This window comes from Bombina bombina, chromosome 4 (genome assembly GCF_027579735.1).
Source record: "Bombina bombina isolate aBomBom1 chromosome 4, aBomBom1.pri, whole genome shotgun sequence".
Classification (NCBI taxonomy): Eukaryota; Metazoa; Chordata; class Amphibia; order Anura; family Bombinatoridae; genus Bombina; species Bombina bombina.
The window spans coordinates 505,776,538-505,799,751 of record NC_069502.1 but is presented as its reverse complement, the minus strand read 5'-3'; the positions used below and the strand labels follow the sequence as shown (position 1 = coordinate 505,799,751).

The 23,214-nt window shown below is 34.1% G+C and overlaps 1 protein-coding gene across 1 annotated transcript in view; it reads right to left on the bottom strand.

Moving 5' to 3' along the window:
- The window catches only part of ADGRB3 (adhesion G protein-coupled receptor B3), a 1,326,607-nt gene extending 1,307,607 nt beyond the window's left edge, over positions 1–19,000 (bottom strand). Inside the window, exon 1 of the mRNA XM_053710414.1 lies at positions 18,247–19,000. Within this exon, the coding sequence (XP_053566389.1) occupies positions 18,247–19,000 (754 nt within the window). The remainder of the gene's footprint in view (positions 1–18,246) is intronic.
- Between the last annotated feature and the right edge of the window lie 4,214 nt (positions 19,001–23,214).

Below are 23,214 nucleotides of genomic sequence, written 5' to 3'. Positions count from 1 at the left end.
TTTACTGAGTCTATGAGCTGTTATTAACATTTTGTTATTTTGTTTAATATATATCTCATTTTATGTTGTAATTAAATTATTATCACCCACTATTTAATATATAGATTGATGTGTTTATGTACTTTTATATTGTAGAGACACAGTCTCAGTTGCAGCAAATAAAACATATCCATAATATGCAACATTGAAAACATTAACATAAGAAGCCAAAGGCCATAAAAAAAAAGATTAGAATAGAGAGATAAGGATGCTCACGTTACCTGGACTGAGAATTTGAAAGTTATTTTAGTCTGAATAAGACACTAACAGTGGTGTTTGAACAGGAAGAACATATTACAATCAGGATCTAAGACATATGTCTTCCATAGCAATATTTCTTATTTCAGATGAAAAGAGCAATATAATTAAAATCAGACAATGCAAGTAACATAGTCAAGGTTGTAAAAAATTGTAACCAGAGCTACTGTAATAATATAAACATTGAACTAGATTACAAGTGAAGTAACCTCGCTTACTAGTGCACATATTATAAGTTGAAATTAAACAGTTTCACTCAAGTGCAAATTAAATTTGCGCTCACCGGATTAGCATGACTGAATACCTAGCATAAAGAGTAAGGGATAAAAAAAATGTTCCAAAAAACAATATAAACACATTTAAATAAACTATAACACTCATATATGCACTGTCTGATAAAAACATTTAAAATAAATAATAAAATTTTTTTCAAAGGGTTAAAAGGGATATGGTAGATGGCAATGTACTTGGCTAGAAATGGCTATAATGTATCTGTGTGTATATATATAACAGGTTCCGCAGCGCTGTGAGCATAGGTGATATATAAAAACAATTACAGGGATCAAATGGGTAGAGGGTCCTGCCGAGAGTTGCACTGTTGTAGCCGGCTCTTATGAAGGTGGACTACAAACAGCTGGGCTCATAGGCTTACATGCTATGAGGTTTAAGGGGATAGCAGTGGAGATAGGAAGGTTAGTGTAGGTTGTATGCGTCCCTGAATAGTAAAATCTTCAGGGAGCACTTGAAGCTCTTAAAACTAGGAGAGAGTCTTGTGGAGCAAGGCAGAGAGTTCCATAAAATGTGAGCCAATCTGGAGAAATGTTGTAAACAGAATGTGAGGAGGTAACAAGAGAGGAGGAGAGTAGGAGATCATGAGCGGAACAAAGGGGTCGGGAGGGAGAGTATCTGGAGACAAGGTCTGGGATATAGGGGGGAGCAATGCAATTGAGGGCTTTGTGTGTCAGAGTGAGAATTTTGTGTTTAATCCTGGAGCCAGGAAGAAGCCAGTGAAGGGATTGGCAGAGAGGTGCAGCAGATGAAGAGTGATGTGTAAGGAAGATTAGCCTGGCAGAGGCATTCATTAGGGATCGTAAATGATCTAGGTGGCAGCTAGGGAGACCTGAGAGAATGGAGTTGCAGTAGTCTAGGTGGGAAAGGATAAGACAGTGGATTAAAATCTTAGTTGTGTCTTGTGTAAGGAAATGTCTGATTTTAGCAATGTTTTTAAGCTGGAACCGGCAGGCTTTAGCCAAGGACTGAATGTGAGGAGTGAAAGAAAGATCTGAGTCAAGAGATTTTGGAAGAAGGGTGGAAAATAAAGAGCTCAGTTTTGGAGAGATATAGCTTGAGGAAGTGACAGGACATCCAAGATGATATATCAGTGAGACAGTTAGTGAGACGGGTTAGCAAGGAAGGAGATAGTTCTGGTGCAGAAAGATAGATTTGGGTATTGTTGCATACGAATGATAGTGAAACCCGTGTGACTTTATTAAGGAACCTAATGAGGACGTGTAGATTGAGAAGAGAAGGGGACCAAGGACAGAGTCTTGCTGTACCCTGATAGAAAAAGGTAACAGGGCAGAGGATGCTCCAGTGAAGGCTACACTAAAGGTACGGTTAGACAGATAGGAAGAGAACCAAGAGATAGCTGTTTCACAGATGCTGAAGGATTGGAGGATATGGAGCAAAAGAAGGTGGTTGACAATATCAAAGGCTGAAGAGAGATCAAGGAGGATAAGTAGAGAGAAGTGGCCTTTGGATTTTGCTGTAATTAGGTTGTTGGTAACCTTAACAATTGATGTCTCTGTTGAATGAAGGGGGCAAAATCCAGATTGCAATAGATCAAGGAGAGATTTTAAAGTAAGGAAAAGGGATAGATGTGCATATACTAGCTTTTCAAGAAGCTTTGAGGCAAGAGGGAGTAGGGAAATAGGGAGGTAGTTGGATGGGAAAGTTGGATCAGCAGATTGTTTTTTTGAGGATAGGTGTGACTAATGCATGTTTAAGAGATGTAAGAACTATACCAGTGCTGAGGGAGAGGTTAAAGATGTGTGTGAGTATAGGGTTAAGGGTAAAAGAAAGGGAGGGGAGTAGTTGTGAGGGGATGAGGTTGAGGGGACAGGTAGTAAGGTGAAAGGATAGTATAAAGGCAGAAACTTCTTCCTCTGTAACAGGGGCAAAAGAGATACATTTATGGCTATGTGGGTTTTGGATGAGTGTGAGCTTTTGATGGGGTGGGAGACCGGTAGTATGTTGAGAGCTGATATAATTTCTGATGGAGTCGATTTTGTTGTTGAATAAGCTGGCAAAGTCTTGAGCTAAGAGGAAAGTTGTGGTGGGAGGTGGGGATGGGCGGAGAAGAGTATTGAAAGTAGAGAACATATGTTTTGGGTTTGAAGAAAGAGTAGAGCTAAGAGTAGAGAAGTAATGTTGCTTATATAGATTAAGGGCAGAATAGTAAGAGCTCAAGATGAACTTATAGTGAAGAAAGTCAGCAGAACTCCGAGATTTCCTCCAGTGTCTTTCAGCAGTACAGGAACATCTGCGTAGGTACCGTGTCAAAGGAGTATGCCAGGGCTGAGGATGAGTGTATGTTTTCTGAGCTATGGTGGGGGGCCAGATTATCATGGACCGATTTAAGGGTGGAGTTATAGTGGCAGATAGATTCATCAGGACAATGAAAAGGAGGGGATGGAAGAGAGAAGAGGTTCGAGAGAGCTATTGAGCTGTTGCTTATCTAATAACTTGATACTTCTGTGAAGTTTAGTCTGAGGGGTAGAAGGAGGGAGAGTTAGAGGGAGAGAGGTGATGTTAAAAGTGAGGAGGTGGTGGTCAGAAAGAGGAAAAGGTGAGTTTGTGAAGTTTGAGATAGTGCGTCGATAGCTGAAAATCAGATCAAGAGAGTGACCATCTTTGTGAGTGGGAGAGTCAGTCCATTGTGACAGGCTGAAAGAGGAAGTGAGTTGCAGAAGTTGTTTTACAGAGGAGGCAGTGTTATTATCAACAGGGAGGTTGAAGTCACCGAGAATGAGGGCAGGGGTATCTGAGGAAAGGAAGTAAGGTAGCCATTTGGCAAAGTGATCTAGAAATAGAATTGCAGGGCCACAGGGCGGTATATGACTGCAACTCGTAAAGAGAGGGGAGAAAATAAGTGAATTATGTGTGTTTCGAATGAAGAAAATGTAAAGGAAGAGAAGGGGTGTATTTGTTGAAAGGTGCAACGAGAGGAAAGTAAAATACCAACACCATCTCCTTGTCTATTGTCAGACCTAGGAGTGTGGCTGAAGTGGAGACTCCCATGTGACAGTGCAGCAGAGTAAGCAGTGTCTGAAGGAGAGAGCCAGGTTTCTGTGAGAGCCAGAAGATTGAGAGAGTGGGAGATAAAGACGTCATGGATAGAAGTGAGCTTGTTGCAAACAGAGGGAAAGTTCCAAAGTGCGCAAGTGAAGGGGGTGGTGGCTTTAGATGCAAGAGGAAGGAGATTAAGATTACCAGAGTTTTGTTTTTGAAGTCTATTGAAGGGCAGACATGGGTGTGCAGGGCAAGTAAGTTGTGAGGGACCAGGATTAGGGGAAATGTTGCTAGCAGCTAGTATGAGCAAGAGGGAGAGTGACATGAGATAAGATGTGGATTTGCAGTAGTGAGACTGTTTTTGTGATGAGTTGCAAGGGGGGCAGAGAGTCTTTAGGAATGTGTGAAGTTCATGAATACAAAAGTAAAGTGAGGTTAAGAGAGATGGGCTAATGAGCAGTGTAGGTGGTGAAGGGTAAGGAGTAATTAAGTAAAGTAGTTTGTTAAACAGACAAAATGTGGCAAAAAGGGATATTAAGATATTTTGCATTTTTTTTCAAAATAGTCAGACAGTGTATAAAACTCAGTATAAAAACTGAACTTGCCTTATCCCTTGTCCAATCCTTGTTCAATTCTTGTATAATTTGTACGTGTGTTTAGTTTATATACAGTATATATATATATATATATATGTGTGTGTACTAAAAGAAAAATGAAACAAACCTTTGAGACAATACCCAAGAGAGAATAGACACATGGATACACACATATACATACGTATATATTAACTTTTGATCCCTTTCCAGTCAAATACCTTTAAAGATGAAACATAATTTTTATAAATTTTTCATATATTTTAATTAGTTTTACTGTGTTTTAATGTAAATATTTTACATTCGTATGTTCTTCACTATATATATATATATATATATATATATATATATATATATATATTTATTTTTATATATATATATATATATATATATATATATATATACCTGTCTATATTCAATATATATATATATTATATATATATATATATATATATATATATATATATATATATATATATATATATATATATATATATATATATATGTATAAATATATTTTACAAAAAAAATTATATATATAAAAATAACATTTTCTTCTACGTGAAGAATATTGGAATGTAAAATATTCACCAGACTTTTGCTCTCAAGCTTATTTTTTACCAGCCCTTATTTAATACAAGCCCTAACCTGCCCATCTTGAGACTTTACTTTGAGCACAGTTAGCATGCGAGCAACAAAACAGTTAGTGCACCACTTGTAATCTGGCCCATATCCTGCTAAAGCTTTTCTATGACATTTAAAATAAAATGGATTCTAGAATAACTAAAACTGTTATGGGCAGGGATTCATTTTCTTGAACTGCATTCTTAATTTTGATTTCCTAGCTGAATTCATCATTAAATATGATTAAATGTTAGTATCAGTTAAAAAAAAAAGAAACAAAAAATACAATTAAACATATATTAAACAGTGTAGATCATTTTCCTTTTGAGCTTGCATAGTTTAAGGAGTTAAAAAAAATGAACAATAACTATTTTTAACAAAAGATACATTTCTAATTTCTTTACAATTTAATTGAAAGCAAAGACATTTTAAGAGGTGTTTGGAACTGCGTGGTATAATGTATGCTGCAGTTTTCAGATAAAACATATTCTGGCAGAATTTAACATTATGGTCTCATGTGTCTAATATGCTGGGTACTAAGATATTTGGCCTGCCTCTTGCTTGTTTTAAGCCAAGTAACTGAAATGCAAATTGATTTTCAGTGATACAACACAATCTATAAAGGGATATTTCATTGGAATATTTCAATTGATACAGAATCATTTACATTTTTCATATGGATGATTATTTCATGATTTTTAATAGGTGTGAATTGTTATTGTTATACTTCAGAAGATCACAAACTTATTTTGAATTTGAAACATATAATAATATTTATATGATTAGTCATAGAACACAAAATCTTTCTTTTGTATATACTTAAAAAGGGTCTCTAATACTACAGTGTGGAAACTTTATGCCTATTACAGTTCAGTAACTGCAGCATTAAGTACACACATTTTAGGGTAAACCCTGTATCTTAAACAATGTATTGAGATATCATAAAAAAACAAAATAAAAATTCCATGACCTTATACATTTGTATTAAATTTGAACCTTGCTTGTTATATTTACTGCAATGTGAACTGCTTCTGGCCTATCCCATTAATATTTTTGTAAACTTTTACTGTAATATGTGGTTATTAAATAATGGTAAAAATAAAACAATGTAGAATTGACTTGCAGCAAGAGGTGTTATAGATTGTATAGGGTTCAATGTTCTAATGTGCAGGCGGACAAGGTTCCTGACATGGCAAACAGGCAGAGGACAATGTGGGCCTGATATTCAAAACCTTATCACTCAGGTGAGATGATCTAAGATGTCTCGCCAGTACTGCAAGGCACTTAAAAAAAATTAATAAACACAAATTTTATCTTGAAAAATGTTTATGTTGCTATGTAGTGTTCTTTATGTGAAACAGAGACTTATACATTACAATACAAGGTCTAAAACAAATCCCCAAAATTTTGTGTGATTTCTCTCCATGCCAATGAGGTTTTCAACATCAGGCCCTTTATTTGTGCTGCCGCATGTACTACTGCACAAAGATTTTCTTGCACAATGCTGCCTCCAGCTATTGTGTGACCAATCCCATGAGTGCGGGGCCTTTCAATCACCCCAAACTAATGTGTTTGGGGGGATTTACCAACAACACTTCAGAGGTTGTGGAGAGGATAAGAAGCATTAATGGTATGACAACTTCTTCTTACATTGCAGTAAGCAGGCCCGCAAGGTCTCTAAAACAGTGTTCACTGATTAGTACATGGAGCCCTAAGCTTCTAAATAGTTATGTTTAAAAATCCGAACCAAAAATGAAATATAAGTATACTTTTGAAAAAAATAAACCTCATTTTAGTAAAGGATCTAACTTTGGTGTATATTTAGATCTTTAGAATTTGCCATGCAAATTCATCACTTTCAACATCTTCAACTTTCAAATCATCACTTCTCAACAACAGTGTTTTTTTTTTTACTAACTGTGGTGTTCCACTCCACAGTATTTCCTACATTTACCTTAGATAAACATGTGAACACCTATATATTACAATAGTTTACCAAGCTGTTTAAAGACTAATCATAACAAAATCAATATACAATGAAAAAGGACACCTTTGATTAAACGTATTTCAGTGTTGCTGATAATAGACTTGTAGGTTTGGTTGTAGTTTGTTATATTCTTCTACCAAGGTCAGTTTATATAATGTATGCAATTAACAATTTAATTTTATTCGTGCTCAGTTAAGATTTAACAGTTTTATAACATCTAATTGAAATAATGAATGGAAAAACCGGTATGATTTTTTTGTGATTATTTGGTATACTGTTGGTGAGGGTTCTAAATGCAAAACCTCTGAGTTTACTTTAGAGTAAATTCTTGTGCAATCCATTAGAATCTTGGATTTCTTATGGAATGAGCATGCTTTGAATCTAAGGCACCACTAAATGCTGTAGAATAACATAACAAGTGCACAATTAAAGGACAATACAATATCACCTACTCTGAATTTCAAATAAGGAGTAGATTTCTGGCAAATTTATTTTTTCTCCCATTTTCCAATCCCCCTGTATCATGTGACAGACATTAGCCAATCACAGACTAGTATACTTACATGTTCAGTAGGATCTTGTTCACCAGAAAGTGTGAATATAAAAAGGCTGTGCAATATTTTATAAGGGAAGTAAATTGGAAAGTGTCTTTAAACTGCATGCTCTATCTGAATTATAAAAAAATAATTTGACTTGAGTGTCCCTTTCAAAATGGCTTATTATTCTGTTTAAACCCATGCATAACAAATCTGTTAGATTGGAATAAACCCCACTATGTTCAGTGTTATGCTGTCTTTAAAATATAGAAGACAGTCCACACAGGGTCAAACATTCCGTTACTCTACTGTCCATTCCAAGCTATACATTCAATGATCCTACTCTTATGACAAAGATATATTTTAGTAGTTTGGTAATTCTGCAGGCTATATCTAACAAGGTTTACTCAAAAGAATATTAAAGATGTTCTGACAAATTAAGACAACTGTATTGACATCTAACCGTTATTTACTTCCACTCATTTCAATTATTGTACAAGAAAGACACTTTCCTTGTTTTTTGTGTGTGTTTTTTTGTTGTTGATAAAAACAAATAATTACATTTAGTAGAACGATGAGCCATAAGTCACAGTCACACCACTGTTATTAGTGGTCTAGAGAAATATATTTGTTAAAGGGCATATGGGGCCAGACAGGAGCAATGAGCAGTATGTTAGAAATGCATTAATTGTAGTACTTTTATAAAATGGCTGTATAGATAGGTTTATATTACTTCTGATGATTATACAGCTATCACTGTTTCCTGTTTTAAAATTAGAGCCAGTGCTGGAAAAGCATATGCAAACTTGGTTAGTTTAAAAAGGGCATATATTTCATAGTAATATATGTTAAAGTTAAATGGAATACACTGTATAACTAGCAATTCTATGAAATCATACATTTTGACATTATCTATGTAACACCCTTAATGTATTGTGAAAACATACTAGAATTAAATTGTCTAAATAGCATGCTGTACACCTTGGGCTTTCAATTAGCAAGGTGTTACTACAGTGTCTTTACATATTCTATTTCCTCTGTACATTTTATCAGTTTATTGAAACTACTGGGAAATATAAGATAATTTGAATGTGTCAAGAACACATGAGTTTACCACTGTAATTAATTGGTATGTTTATTGCTAAAGAAGAAAATCCAAAAGATGATATTCTAGGTCTAAAAAATGTCATCTGATTTGACATATACCTAGTAATAAAAACACAGCTTAAAGGACCATTAAAGGGACAGTCTACAATAGAATTGTTATTGTTTTAAAAGACAGATAATCCCTTTATTACCCATTCATATTATTAATATACTTTTTACCTCTATGATTACCTTGTATCTAATAACCTTGTTCAAGCCCCCTGATCACCTGACTGTGACTGTTTATTATCTATTGTTTTGCATTTAGCATTGTGTTGTGCTAAATCTTAAAGGGACATTATACACTCATTTTTTCTTTGCATAAATGTTTTGTAGATAATCTATTTATATAGCCCATAAAGTTTTTTTTTTTAATTAATGTATAGTTTTGCTTATTTTTAAATAACATTGCTCTGATTTTCAGACTCCTAACCAAGCCCCAAAGTTTTATGTGAATACGCTCGACTACCTACTCCAGCTTGCTCCTGTTTGTGTAAAGGGTCTTTTCATATGCAAAAGAAGGGGGAGGGGGGAGTGTCTTATTTGCCACTTGCAGTGGGCTTTCCAGCTACCTTTTCAACAGAGCCAAAGTGACAGCTTCTAAGTAAGTTTTTAAACAGTTTTATACTGGATTTTTATATCAGTATCTGTGCATATTATTCTTTATAGTAGTGTCTATTACATGCAGTTATATGAAAATGAGTGTATACTGTCCCTTTAAATAACTTTCTGTGCCTGAACACAGTGTTAACTATATGGTCCACGTGTACTTTCTGTCTCTTTGTGTTGAAAAGCTGTTTAAAAAGCATGTGATAAGACACAGCTCTCAATGGCTTAGAAATTAGCATATGAGTCTGCCTAGGTTTAGTTTCAACTAAGAATACCAAGAGAAAAAAAGCAAATTTGATGATAAAAGTAAATTGGAAATCTGATTAAAATTACATGTCCTATCTGAATAATGAAAGTTTAATTTTGACTAGACTGTCCCTTTAAATACAATAGAATTGCATAATTACATAGTAACATAGTAACATAGTAGATAAGGTTGAAAAAAGACTGAAGTCCATCGAGTTCAACCTATACAAATCTAAAATACTTACAAAAAGCTCCAGTTAAGCTTAAATAACCCCATTAAAATGTGACCCATTTAATGCTAGCAATCATATCCATGAATTTTGTTTATATACAGAAATTTATCCAGACTATTTTTAAATGTATCTATGGTATTGGCATTCACTACCTCCTTTGGTAATGAGTTCCACAATTTTATTGCTCTTACAGTGAAAAACATTTCCGTTGCAGGAGATTAAATCTCCTTTCCTCCAACCTTAAATTATGACCTCTTGTCAGAAACAATTTTCTTGGAATAAACAGAGCTTCTGCCATCTCTGTATATGGGCCATGAATATATTTATATAAAGTAATCATGTCACCTCTCAAGCGCCTTTTTTCTAAAGAAAACAGACCCAGTTTGGCTAGCCTCTCCTCATAGGTTAATTTCTCCAATCCCCTTATTAGCTTTGTGGCCCTTCTCTGAACACTAGTTTTTTCAAGTGAATAATAAAAAGACAATGCAATAACACTTACTCTGAATTTCAAATAAGCATTAAATTAATCTGACAAATGTATTTGTTTCCCTATTTTGCCAGTCCCCTGAATGATGTGACAGCTATAAGCCAATCACATATTAGTATACATATACCTTGTGAACTTGAGCACATAATCAGTGCCTCAGAAAGGGTGCATATAAAAAGACTGTGCAATATTATATAATGTAAGTAAATTGGAAAGACTCTTATGAATGCTGCTCTATTTTACCATTACTGTGACCGATCATTTTTTAACTCTATATTCTTTTCCAAGTGATAGAGTACAGGTATAAGATAGATCTCTGGGCTGGTGAGATTCTATAAAAATGCTCACCAGTCCTTCTGTTTCCCTGGTGTTATTATATAAAGCCACCTTTTACCCTAATAATGCATGGCATCTAACTAAGGGTCATATACAGTATTTTCCTAGGGAAAGAAGATGTATACATTAGTGCACAATAAAATTTGGAATTAAAAAAAATCATAAAAAACAAATAATTGAACCAAAAATTCAATTTTTAAGGTGCATCAAAATGTAAACATGTAAATCATAAGTATAGTACACTGAAGGGCAAAAAAGCAAGAAATTCATATTTTAAATACAAAATACAAAGTATACAAATTGTTTCATAAAATGGGCTGAACATGGGTGTATATGACATTTTCTCTCAAATCAGTGTAATTCTATAAACATTTTCACTCTACAGTTCTCAATATATTTTCTCGCCTGTAAAAAAAATGGCAAGTTTTCACCAAATTACTCAAAACACTAATTACTCTGAAAGGAAAACCTATGCATACGAAAATTAGAGTGAATTTAAGGAACAGTGCACTAAAAACAACGTAATTTGATTTGTATTAAGCGCAATATTCATATTTTAAAACACGCCTGTTTCCCCCTCTGTACTTTACCCTCCATTGTGAATTTTTACTTAGCAGAGAGCTCTCATTATTTGTATGGTAGACACTCACTGGGGCAGACTGTTTTTTTTTTTTTATAGAAGTCCATGAGGGCTACCACTGTGAGTGTTGGAGTGGAAAAGCATCTCTTGATTTTTTTAGAATCAGGGCCAAAATGAGGTGATAGTTTCTTCAAATATGGACTTATGTAAAGGGCATCTGCTAATGTAAAACGGACATATTTTCTAGCCTTTCAAGACACCTAAAAAAAAGCACACTATAGTATTGCAATATTTTACTTTTTAAATTGGAGATCTGTTTTCTCTCCTTATACTGATTCAAATGATTATATGTAAGTGTATCCCATGCTGGTTTTATCATTTTTATCATATTTACTATTTTAACTATGATATAATCTGCTTTTCTACTTTGCTATTCTTTTTTCCCCAAATTTAAAAATGAAAACTTTCTTTTAATACAAACATGTCTCATGAGTCAACATTGTACATTGACATGCAGCAAGTAATTGTGAAATAATCAGTCTTTAAATATGTTCAATATTGTTTAAAATGTAAATAACAACACAAAATATGGGTTCACCCTAGATTATTCAAATATATTATTATTATAAAAAAAAAACAAAAAAAAAAAAAAAACAAGTTTTATTTAAAAAGTAGAAAAGGGGATTTAATTATACATAAAGCTGTTTAATTATAATGATGGTAAAATTTGTATTGTATTGTTTGATTCTGTGAGTAGTCTTCTTTATTTCTTTTTGGTTAGAAATTCCTCTTTTGAATTGTCAAAGGACACCCTATTATTTAAGTTATTGGGTAATTTAAAGTTGGCTGACAATAGTCAGAATATGAGGTTGCTATGGTGATATAAGATGTGGTTTGGAATTTATTCTTTAGACTTGAAATGCTAAGAGACTTCAAAATCTTAGAAACATGATTCAAAAACTAATGAGAAGTCTCCTTTCACAGATTTAGTGAAATCAATGCATTTCTTTCTGATTTTGGACCATTCTACCTAGAAATGTCATATATAATGTGCAGTTTGCATTTCTTGGAAAATAGCTTATGTAATTCAAATGTTTAACATGTGAGCATGTGTTAATATTAGATATAAATAGCTATGTGTATGTGTGGGTGTATTTCTTTCCTTCCTTCCTTCCTTCCTTCCTTCCTTCCTTCCTTTCTTTCTTTCTTTCTTTCTTTCTTTCTTTCTTTCTTTTGTTTTAGTGAATCAAAGTGCTATTTGTGTATGTGTGCATTTATAAAAAAATCTTAAAATTTACTAATTAGTTTTTACATACTTAATGCCAAAATTTCATTCGTAATAGTTCACTTTGAATTAGATTGCGAGTGGAGCATTATTTATCTCTCTCACTCTCTCACTCGTGCGCTAACTGCGCTCAACTTCGGCTTTTTGAGTGCTTTGGCTATTTTACATATTAAAAGTTGAAAGTAAAATGTTTTCGCTAATGCGACGTGCACAAAAAGTAAAAGTTACAATATCACTACCATGTTAACATATTCTCCAATAAACTTCAATGGAGCACGGAAAGTGGAAGAAAAAACTAACACCCAACATGTCAAGCAAACCCGATCGCATTTTCTCAAATGTTAATATTTCACATTCAAATGATCTTTACATAGCAGAATATGTTCTCTTTATTCATAAATACACATTTATATATATATATATATATATATATATATATATATATATATACTGTATATATGATGTTGATTGGTAAAATATATATATATATATATATATATATATATATATATATGATTATATATAGGTATAGATATAGGGCTCCATATCCGGAGCCTTTGCAGGGCAGGTTCGCATATGCGAGCCTGCTTCCCGCAATGTAAGAAGACCGCTGCTTCCTACACCCTACGCCACCTCTTAGGTGGCGAAGCAAAATCACAGAGAGCACGCTCGCTCTCTGTGATTGACAGCCCCTTCAGTAGCGTGATTGGTCGCGCGATTGAAGGGGCGGGCATTACACACTCCGATGAGTGTGTAATGATACATACGGGCAAGCAGATCAATAGATCCGCTGCCCGTGTGTAGCGGAGGCAGGCGGACAGCTTCGCGAGTTATGAAAGTTGTCCGCCTGCCGTTTTGTACATGGCGCCCATATAATGATATACTGTATATATATATATATATATATATATATAAATATATATATATATGAAAATCTATTTATACATATTCCCCTATGTTAAAAAAACATTGGAATGTGATATACTTACACTAAAAACACAGTATAACACTTTATTAAATATGAATATTACATAAATATAATTTTTCATGTTTTTGCTACTTAACTGCAAATACATATATAATCTGTAAATACATATACTGTATACACATATAAATACATAAATACATATGTATACACATATAAACATATCAGGACTGGACAGGAACCAAAAATAGGCCCGGCATTTAAAGGCAGAGCAGTCCAGATCAGTTAAAACTCTGTCAGCTAGGCAAACATAATGCACCAGATTTCTCATCCAGCTGCACCTCTACTTCCTGCTTTACAAAAAAGGCAGACTGTAACAGCTTTCCTATTGTTACACTTATTAAGGGTGGGTGGGGCTTCTATATACCAGAAAGGCCCACATAAGCGCCGGGCATTCGCCCTGTATGTCCTATGGCCAGTCCAGGCCTTATACATACATACACATGTATATATATATATATATATATATATATATATACACACACATGTGTATTTACATATCTCTAAGTTAAAGCCCTCAGCAGTCCCAAGAGTTCTAAGCCATAAATAGCATAGTTATTCAGTCTGTAGTTATACAATGGGCAAATAAATTAAACGCTTTGTTACAATAAAATATAGGGCAATACCTGAACATTACAGAATACATAATATCATATTTTAAACAAAAGTATATTCTGAAAAATGGGTATACATAACATCAACTATTTTATTATTCAACCATGATGAAACTAAATTGCATACTATTCTATTAAAGACATAATTTCATTAATTCTTTAGATATTATGGTTACAGCAATGTTTAGTCCATATTTCTTTTCTTTAGAATACACCTAACAAGAAAGTAGACATGCAGAACCTCAATACGCAGATATTTCCCCCTTAATAATGAGCAGCATCTGGAACATAAAATAATGTCTAATGGATTATTATGTATTTAACAATGCATTTAACTTTTTGAATGTATTTGTATTCTGGGTCTATAAATGCATGTCTTACGATTAAGCCTCATCACCCTGCATCAATTGCATTTTGCAACATGCTTCAGCTGTATAAAAAAGGGCAAGAAAACTGTTTTTTCTTAACACAATCCTCTCTCCCCCCCCCCCAACTTGTATGGACACATATCTATGTAAACCAGAAGCTTCATGCCTAATCTTTGCACTTCAAGGCTAGGTCATGCATGGGGGGGGGTATAAAATAAAAACAAAAACAACAACAAAAAAACTCCTTTGAGCTTGTTAAGAAATAAAGATCCTTTCTCACTAAAAGCTTTCTAAGTACTTCTTGTGTTCTTGCTTGGAACACTGAAAGAGAGGTTTGTTTGAGCTCTTATAAATGTTTCTGTAGTCCAGAATATCAATTGTACAGCAAAGAAATTGTATAATCTATGGAAACTAAGAAGCATTCATAGGCTTATTCACTAAATTGCAATAGTGTCAATAGGTACACAAATGTCTAATGTGACTTAAATACTAATTTCTTTCACAGTATCTTAGATTAAAATAAAAGTACTTAATGCCCTACTATGGCATCACCCTTATTGGGGACAATTATTTCATAATATGCAAAAACTTCAAAATGTTGGTATTACTGGCAAATGTTTTCATTATGGAAAATTAGGAAATATCTCATTTCAGAACAGGATAAAATAATCACTGAGAAAATAATATGATAAATGTGTTATATACCTGTTGTTACATAATCTATTAGATTGTAGTAACAGTTATTAAATAAAATACATGAAGGCATTTTTATCTTGACATTTTAAGGATCACAGTTATGTTTGCCAATGTACAAAGAAATATCTGTAGTCTACAGTTATTTGTCTACAGTGTCTATATTTTTCTTGTGCATTTAATACCTACAAAAACAGATTCTAAACTGTCTGACATTTTCATCTGTAAGCCATAAATTCAAAATAAGTATGTTAGCTCATCTTTTAAGATAGATAACTTATATGAGCATTATACAATAATCTAAAATGTAAAACAATAAATAAATAATAATATTAACCATATATGATGTTCCTATAAAATAGAAGCAATGAGGCAATGATAAAGTGTGTTAAAATATGAAAATGTATTCTTCCATCCAGTGGTGAAAAATTAAATGATTTCAATGTTCCTACTTAAAAGAAATGGATATGTAAATTTCAGTTCTGACTGATAGCATGCTAGAACAAAGGAAGTTAGTTGATTAAGCTTATGCGGTACAAACACAGAGAGTCATTTTGTTTTCATTTATAGCACTGAGGAGCTCTAAAATGGGTTAATCTGATCTGAAGATGGCTCCCAGTTCTTTTTTACATTCTGCATTTTGTTGTACTCTTCAAAGAAAAACATCCCATATTCAGTAAAATAAAAATGTAGCCCTTTCACATTTACGTAAACCATTACTAATAGCTTCTTGTACAATGGAAAGCAAACAATGTATTCTGATCAGAACCATAATTTAACTCACATGCATAAGACTGGATATTGGTTTTATTGTTAAATGTCATGTAAAAGGGAATACTACACACTATGAATTTTAATGGGGAGACATATGCTCAAGCTTGTTTGTGATGAGAAAGCACTTGTTGGCTTTAGTAGCATTTCTCAGCCTAATATCTACTTGTGATATGATTTCTGGCATATGCCTTTTTCTGGATGAGCAACTGTGTATTCTTCAGCATCTAATACACTATGCAATGTAATTTCCATGAATCAATTGCAAAGTCATTGTTCCAATGCTATTAGAAATAGCAATGTTAATGCATTCATTATATTACTCTGAAATACTTTTAAAATGCATCTACGTCACAATTTCTGTAAATGGTATTGTGACTATGGCAGCAGTGAAATGGCCTAACATTTGTACCAATGTTATAATTGGGCTTCAAATGCAATATATTTAATTTGCCTACAGAGGTTTCATAAAGCATCATGTGGTCTTATTATCCAAGTTTTAGTATGACAGTTTTCTAGTGCTGTGTTATAAAGGAAACTAATTGGTCCTAAATGTTGTTAAAATACTTCATAGTTGCAGCGGTATGATTTGTATTTATACTAAGCGGTGTGCATCATAAATCTCCATTATATTGGCAAAGTCTGAGAACAGTACTAAATAGCTACAGATTCTTTATATCCCTGCATGTGAATATATTGAACATGCACACATATTTGCTTATTTAGGAATCTTAATAAATCTATCATTACTGCTCATATATAAATAATATTGGTACACAAGTTAAAGTCCATCCTACATTACAGTGTCATATATGTTTATGCAAATTCCCAGGAACATCCACATTATATTTTCTTTACATAATCAGTTAAATAAACGGGGGGGGGGGGGTGTTCCATCCTTAAGACTTCACTGTTTATTATAAATGTGCATGAAATATTTAGTTAGAAATAAACAACCAGACTTTAAGCCCACACAACCTAATAAAATATCAGCTAGCTTGAATGGGGCACAGTGATGTGAGTTGCTGCAGCTTTCTGAAATGATTGGTCATGTGAGGAATGGCAAAGCTCAGATTGAAACTCTCAATGGGGAGGTTAAAGAGCCAATTATTTATAATGAAACAGTCCACAAATAACTGCTGCAATTAATTTACAAAGACAAGTCTGTTCCAATGAATATCTTAATAATGACATTGTAGCAAACACATTGAGTACTTCCCTGACCATCAAATATTATATTGGCAGGAAACTGTGTCTCACTGGAAACACAGCAGAATCACCTTCTCACTGACAGAAGCCACAGCAGGATACCATGTCTAGTGCTTTGCATGTAATGATGTCATTACAAATTAGCCCCTCCTTTTAGACTGGCTTTCACTATTAGGGATTTTTAAATGATTCTATACCCTGATCTTTATTCACTCTCAGCAGTGTGGGGGATCCATGACTTTAAGTGGTAGTGGAAGTTAGAAAGTTGGTCTAAATGTGTGCCAATTTTAAGATTAGTTTTATGAATAGTGCAATGGATATGGAGGATATAAGTAAACTAATGTTCAGTATGGTGATTACATTTCCAGAATGCCCTTCATAGCATTGCAAGAACCAGGTACTAATTTATATAATTGGAGGGAATCCTCAACACGTGTTGCTTTAGGAAATGTCAGCATAAGGTTGAACAAAAACTAAAAAAAAAGTTAAAACCCAGACAAAAGGGGAAGCTATACCTTGGGTAAACAAATGAACTGAAAAATAACTGTATAAGGGGCACAAATACACATGTAAAACCTAATCTGTATTCTCTGTGTGTCATGAGGGCTTATGATATAGCTGCTGTTTACAAGTGATTGTTCTTGCCTCAGTTTACTGAACTCAGTGCCATAGAAACCTAAAGGCTGTGTGCTCAATTTTATCACAGCACATACAATGTAGCAGTTATTTTCCTAATTTTCTATTTGGGTAATTGAACAAGAGCAGATGCACACTGAGTAGGTAGCCTAGGTTCACTAATTACTCAAAGAGAACCAAAACAGTGAGGCATATCTCTCAGTGAATATATGACATTACAGGGTATATGCAAATCATTTAGAAAAGCTTATCAAGATTTTTTTTAATGCAAAGTCCCTTATTACAGTATAAGAGAAATTTTGTTATTAAAAAAAAAGATAAGCTTTTCCAATGGTTTATGGTATAAACCTATGTCGCAAAAGTCATATGAAGTTTTGGGGAATTCTTTGTGAATCTGTTCCTTCTTTCACTTCAAGGGATGCTTATAAAAATGAAATCATAATAAAGGGCTGGTGTGCATCTGTGGCCCTAGACTGTGTACTTTTAAGTGGTTCTCTTTAAATCATGGCTACCATGTGTTGTTGGAAAACTTAACAGATTATGGGTTCATATTTGAAAATCATATAAAATATTAAATATAATGCTCCCATACAGTCAGATGAGGACTGGTATGTATAATTACCCATTTTTATGCTTTTTCCTTCTTGCTGTGGTACCAGCTACCCATGATGTAGGTGTTGGAAATATCTTGTTTAAAAAGTGATAAAATGTGACACTTACCTTCTTTGGGAGGGCGTTTGGCTTCCTTGGAGAGGTTGCAGACCTGAGTGGCTTGTAGCTCCTGAGTCAGGCAGCCCTCAGTCTGCTCATTCAAGGGCAATATCACATTGTTTAGTGATACCAAAGATTGGTCGTCTATCCCCCATTCCCCTAAATGTTGTGGACAGGTGCATTTTGTATACATAACTCCGCATAGCTCAGTTTTACCATTTTCCAATTTCAAGCAGTTTTCCAACCAAGTACACAAGACGTGGCATCCAAACTGGCTGGGGCTCACCTTATTTAAGACCAGAAATTCCAAAAAGGATCTTTGATCATCTTCATTTTTCTGTAATCCAGTAATATCTATTGGGTATATCCTACGAAGCTGGATGAAATTTTTATCATAGTGTAGAAACACAAAGGAATTCTTTGTATCACACAACTGCATTATAGAATTGTTATTTCTTAATATATCCTGTATTTTTTCATAGGAGAAATGATCAAACTGATAAGCCAAAAGGGAAAAGTTCGAGCAGCTGAAGTCCTTTTTGGAAAATTTCAGGTAGATGCTATATTTGGTCGGATCTGGATTTTCCAACGTCCAAGTGCAGTTTGTAAAGTTTTTTGGAAACATCTCACTTATTGAATAAGATCCATAAATGACCCCTTTTACCAGTGTTGAGCACCAGAAGTCTTGGGCAGAATTAAATCCAAACATAACCAATAGATAGGTGGAAAATATGTAAATCAACAAATTACGAACAGCCTTCATCCTATGTCATTTGGCCTGTAGAAAATGAAATAAAATCAAAATGCAAGTAGAATTCTGCAAGCATTTGAAAAACAAGGCTGCTGACAATATTCTAGACAGCTGTTTTCAAGATTCGAGCAAGCTTAAAAAATAAACCTTTTCAAAAAGAAGGGCGAGTATATATATGTATATATATATATATTTTATTTTTCTATGCATGAAATGTTTCATCGTGTGCACACAGTGCCACCAAGTGGACAAAACAACTTTACATCCCCAAAAAATATAATTTCATAAAGCTTTAGTTTGTTAAAGTTAGCACTTTATGAATTACGTATGTAATACTCTGATGAAAAAACACACAATTATTATAATTAAAGAGATACTGTTAATTAGTGTTTTTTTTTTTTTTGTAAGAATGGTAATACTTTTTGAATATCACTTGCTTTTTATAATACATTCACTAAGATCTTGTATTCAAACTCCAATATGCAGTTTTAGAATTTTTTTTTTCATGTATTTCTTATGCATTTTAGTTTTTGCTGGGCGTACTTGTGGCATGCTAAAAGGCACTTCCAACAGCTGTGTGTATAGATAAATAGATAGATAGATATCCATGAGTTTCTTCCACAAGTAAACACTACAAATCTTTAGAATGGCATAACCTCATATATTAACTGCTCTACACTGAAGAATGCTAAGACAAGACATTGATAAGTAAAAAGTATTGCAGTTACATTGAATACAGCAGTTGATTACCACCAAACATTTTGTTATGACATAGCTTTAGGTGCAGACGTGCACCTCCGTACTCAAAACTATAATGCATTCATGTCCACAATAATTAATGATTTCTTGATAGGATTTTTTTTAAGTCTTTGCTAAATTCTAGAATTCAATTACTGTCATATAAATAAATAACCTAGATTTCCAAGTCCAAGTCACTGACAAGTTGTTTATCTCTGGATAACAGACAACCCTCCACCCCCTCCCCATACACTTGACTAAGGATTCAAGCTTTCAAAAATGTTGCAATGTAAATGTTTAAAAGTGTTAACTTGCCAGTTTGCTCCACTCTGGTCTTGGAAATAGACTTATAGTTATTGACTTTGGATGTATCTCCCTCTTTGCTGGCCATGCCCTTGTGTTTAAAAATGCATACACTCTTGGTATACCCATCCTTTCGTAGGCAAACTATGCAAGCTAAAGGGGGGCACTAATAGAGTTTTCAGCCCTGTGTTATGTGAAGAAGTTGACACATTCCTTGTTGAATAAGGTAAATGTTAGCATTTCCAAAATATCTTACAATTTCCATTGCAGAAAACCAGTTTTCCATATATATATATAAAAAAAAAAAAAATATATATAAAGATCAATAATAAAATCCAAATTAATAAATATAAAATAGATCATATGGTTAAAATCACAGACAAGAAACAGATGTGTGAAATGGTGGAAGACAGCAAATATTTTTTCCTTATAATAGTTTGCGTGCAATGCAGTTCTACGCAGTGTCATTCAGGATAGTGTAGGCGTTAGAGCCAACGTGACAAAATGAAATGATAGACATAATGACCAACAACTAGTGGACCTTGCATGGCTTAAGCATAGAGTCAACACACAATAAGTCATTTTATTTGTTGTGTTCCCAGGATTTACGTTTAAGGCATGTGAATGAAGATTATGCCTGCAGATGTGGCAATCCGCAAAGCTTTACTAATATTTCCCGTACCAAATCATTCCCTTGGGTTTAAAACTACTCTGACATACCATTTAATTATATTCAGAGGATCGTGAGAGTGCAAGTTAAGCAGATCTAGCAATCCGTCTCCTTCCCTTTAAGTGCTGTCTCCCAGGATTATTGAATATCTCAAAATATGTCAGTAAAAGAAAACCGTATCCCCTTTGTATGGCAGCAAGGCTGCAACATATTAACTAGAAAAGGGGGTTGCATTTTTCTTTGGCATACAAAGGTTACAAATTAATTTTAGTCTGAACATTCCCCAAACTGATTTTTTTCTTTAGGTGACACTGTATTTTACTGAAACATAGTTGGCGCCATGACTCCACTATTACATTATTTTATGTATAAGAAGACTGTTGTTTCATCTTATCTCAACTTTTTATTAACCCTTGCATTTAGATTTGAATTGCATATGTCCAAAATACACTTGCTACAGAAAATTGGTAAGGCAAGGAATTCCCTTATTTTATCTCAATTGCTGCAAATATCTTATTTTTTAATATATTGGATATTAAAATGGAGGAAATTCCTGGGAAAAAAAGAAAAAGATACCCTAACTTTTAAACTGCAGAAAACAACTGATGACACATAAGTTCATTATTATGTTTTCTATAGTGTCTTTTCAACTACTGCATCCTCTTTTGCTGGGAATCCCAATCATGAGACTGTGATAGAAAAATCCCTTTATCTCTGGGTGAAAAAAAAAATGATTATATCTGCGACCTTACCTTCCACTCCAAAGCTGTGGCTATCTTTCTAGGACATTAAAACAGGCACAGATCCCAAAAATAACGAATGAAATATTCCTCTCTTTTCAGAATCAGAATCCCGCACTCCCATTTTGCCTCCATCAGGCTTATAATGAAATCATAATTTCCACGGTTATAGTAATCAGATCCATGTAAAGGACAAGAGATACAAAAATAACACAAAATGTTCTGTAAATCCTTCAAAAATGACGAGAAATGGTACAATAATGACAACACAATGTTGATTGCAGAGTGCCTTATTCTGATAGTGCATCAAAAGTCTAGCATCACACACACAGGAGATCAGGCGGGTAAAGAAACAGCGATCGTATGATACTGAGGGTAGAAAGGAGGCTGGTGCTGCTGGTTTGGTTATTCTTTTCGTCTTTACCCTCCCCCTTGAGATACTGATGGCCGGACAACAGCAAGACAGAGAAAAACAGAGAAAAAAAATCCTTGGCAGATTACTGGGGAAATCTGCTTGAATGTTGTGAGGATTGAATGAGAGTGGGAAGGACGAGACAGAGCCTGAAGCAGTGTATGTGAATGTGTGTGTGTGCCTGTGTGTGTCTGCGTTAGCTGCACTTAATGCTTACATGCTGATGGCAGGAATAAGGGGGGCAATCTTGCACATTTGGTATCCATTGCTTGCATTTTTTTATTTTTTTTTACCCTAATGTAGGTGGTCTTGTAGCTACTGTAGAAAAAATCATTGGCTTGTGAGGGAAGGACATAGTTGTTAAAGAGATGTTTTATGTACCAGAGAAAGAATGGGGAAACTAATGATTACAGATTAATGGATACAGAGTGATAGAGACAATGAGGGCCAGATGAGGACTGGGAACTTTTGGCTCAGGTGCAGGTACAACCCATTGGCCAATGTACAGCAATGCCCTCTTTTTATATGTTATATAAAAAAACGGAAACAAGGGAAGTGAAATCATTAAGGCAGTTTAAAAGAATGCATTTAAAAATGTAGTTTAGCTTCTTTTTTTTTTTTTTAAATGGTTCCTGTTGTAAATAAATCAAAGTTTATTGGTCATCTAGGTAAAGGCAAGCCTTTCTTCACCAGTAAAGCAGAGTCAGAAATCATTATATGCCAGTGAGGATTATCAATATAGAAATATTTTGATATGCATGATAGAATATTTTTGAGTACAATGTTCCTTTAACTATGCTGCAGTTTGACTAACCTTGGATCATACTACACAAGGAATGCCCATTTATATATAGCAACTGATCATTATATAAATAAAATGGACCCCTGTCTAATCAAGCTATATGTCTAGGGAACTAAGATCAGGTATATGGCCCCTGCACCTGGCAGACCTCAACCCAATCCAATGACCTTCTTCACAACCTATGTGCAGTAATATATCTAACAGCTCCAGGCTAGACAAATGGCCCCTGTACCCCTTCTGCCAGATTAATATGTTTGTAGACATCGGTATGCCCCAATTCACACTACTGATATATTATTCACAACATTTCAGCTGCTTGAGTATGCTGACCAGAAGAACTATAACACCCCAAAAACATCGCAAATAAAGATTAACACAGAATTGGAAGGTCACATTTAACCCATTGGTTTAAGCAGAGGGCCACAATGCATTGCAAGATTGTTAGTTTCCACACTTACTTGTAGTAATGGAGTTAAAAGTCTGTCCACTGTTGCAAACAAAGAGTTAAGTTTTTGTACTGATCTAGGCTTTTGAGAAATTTATAGTAAAACAAATCACCCG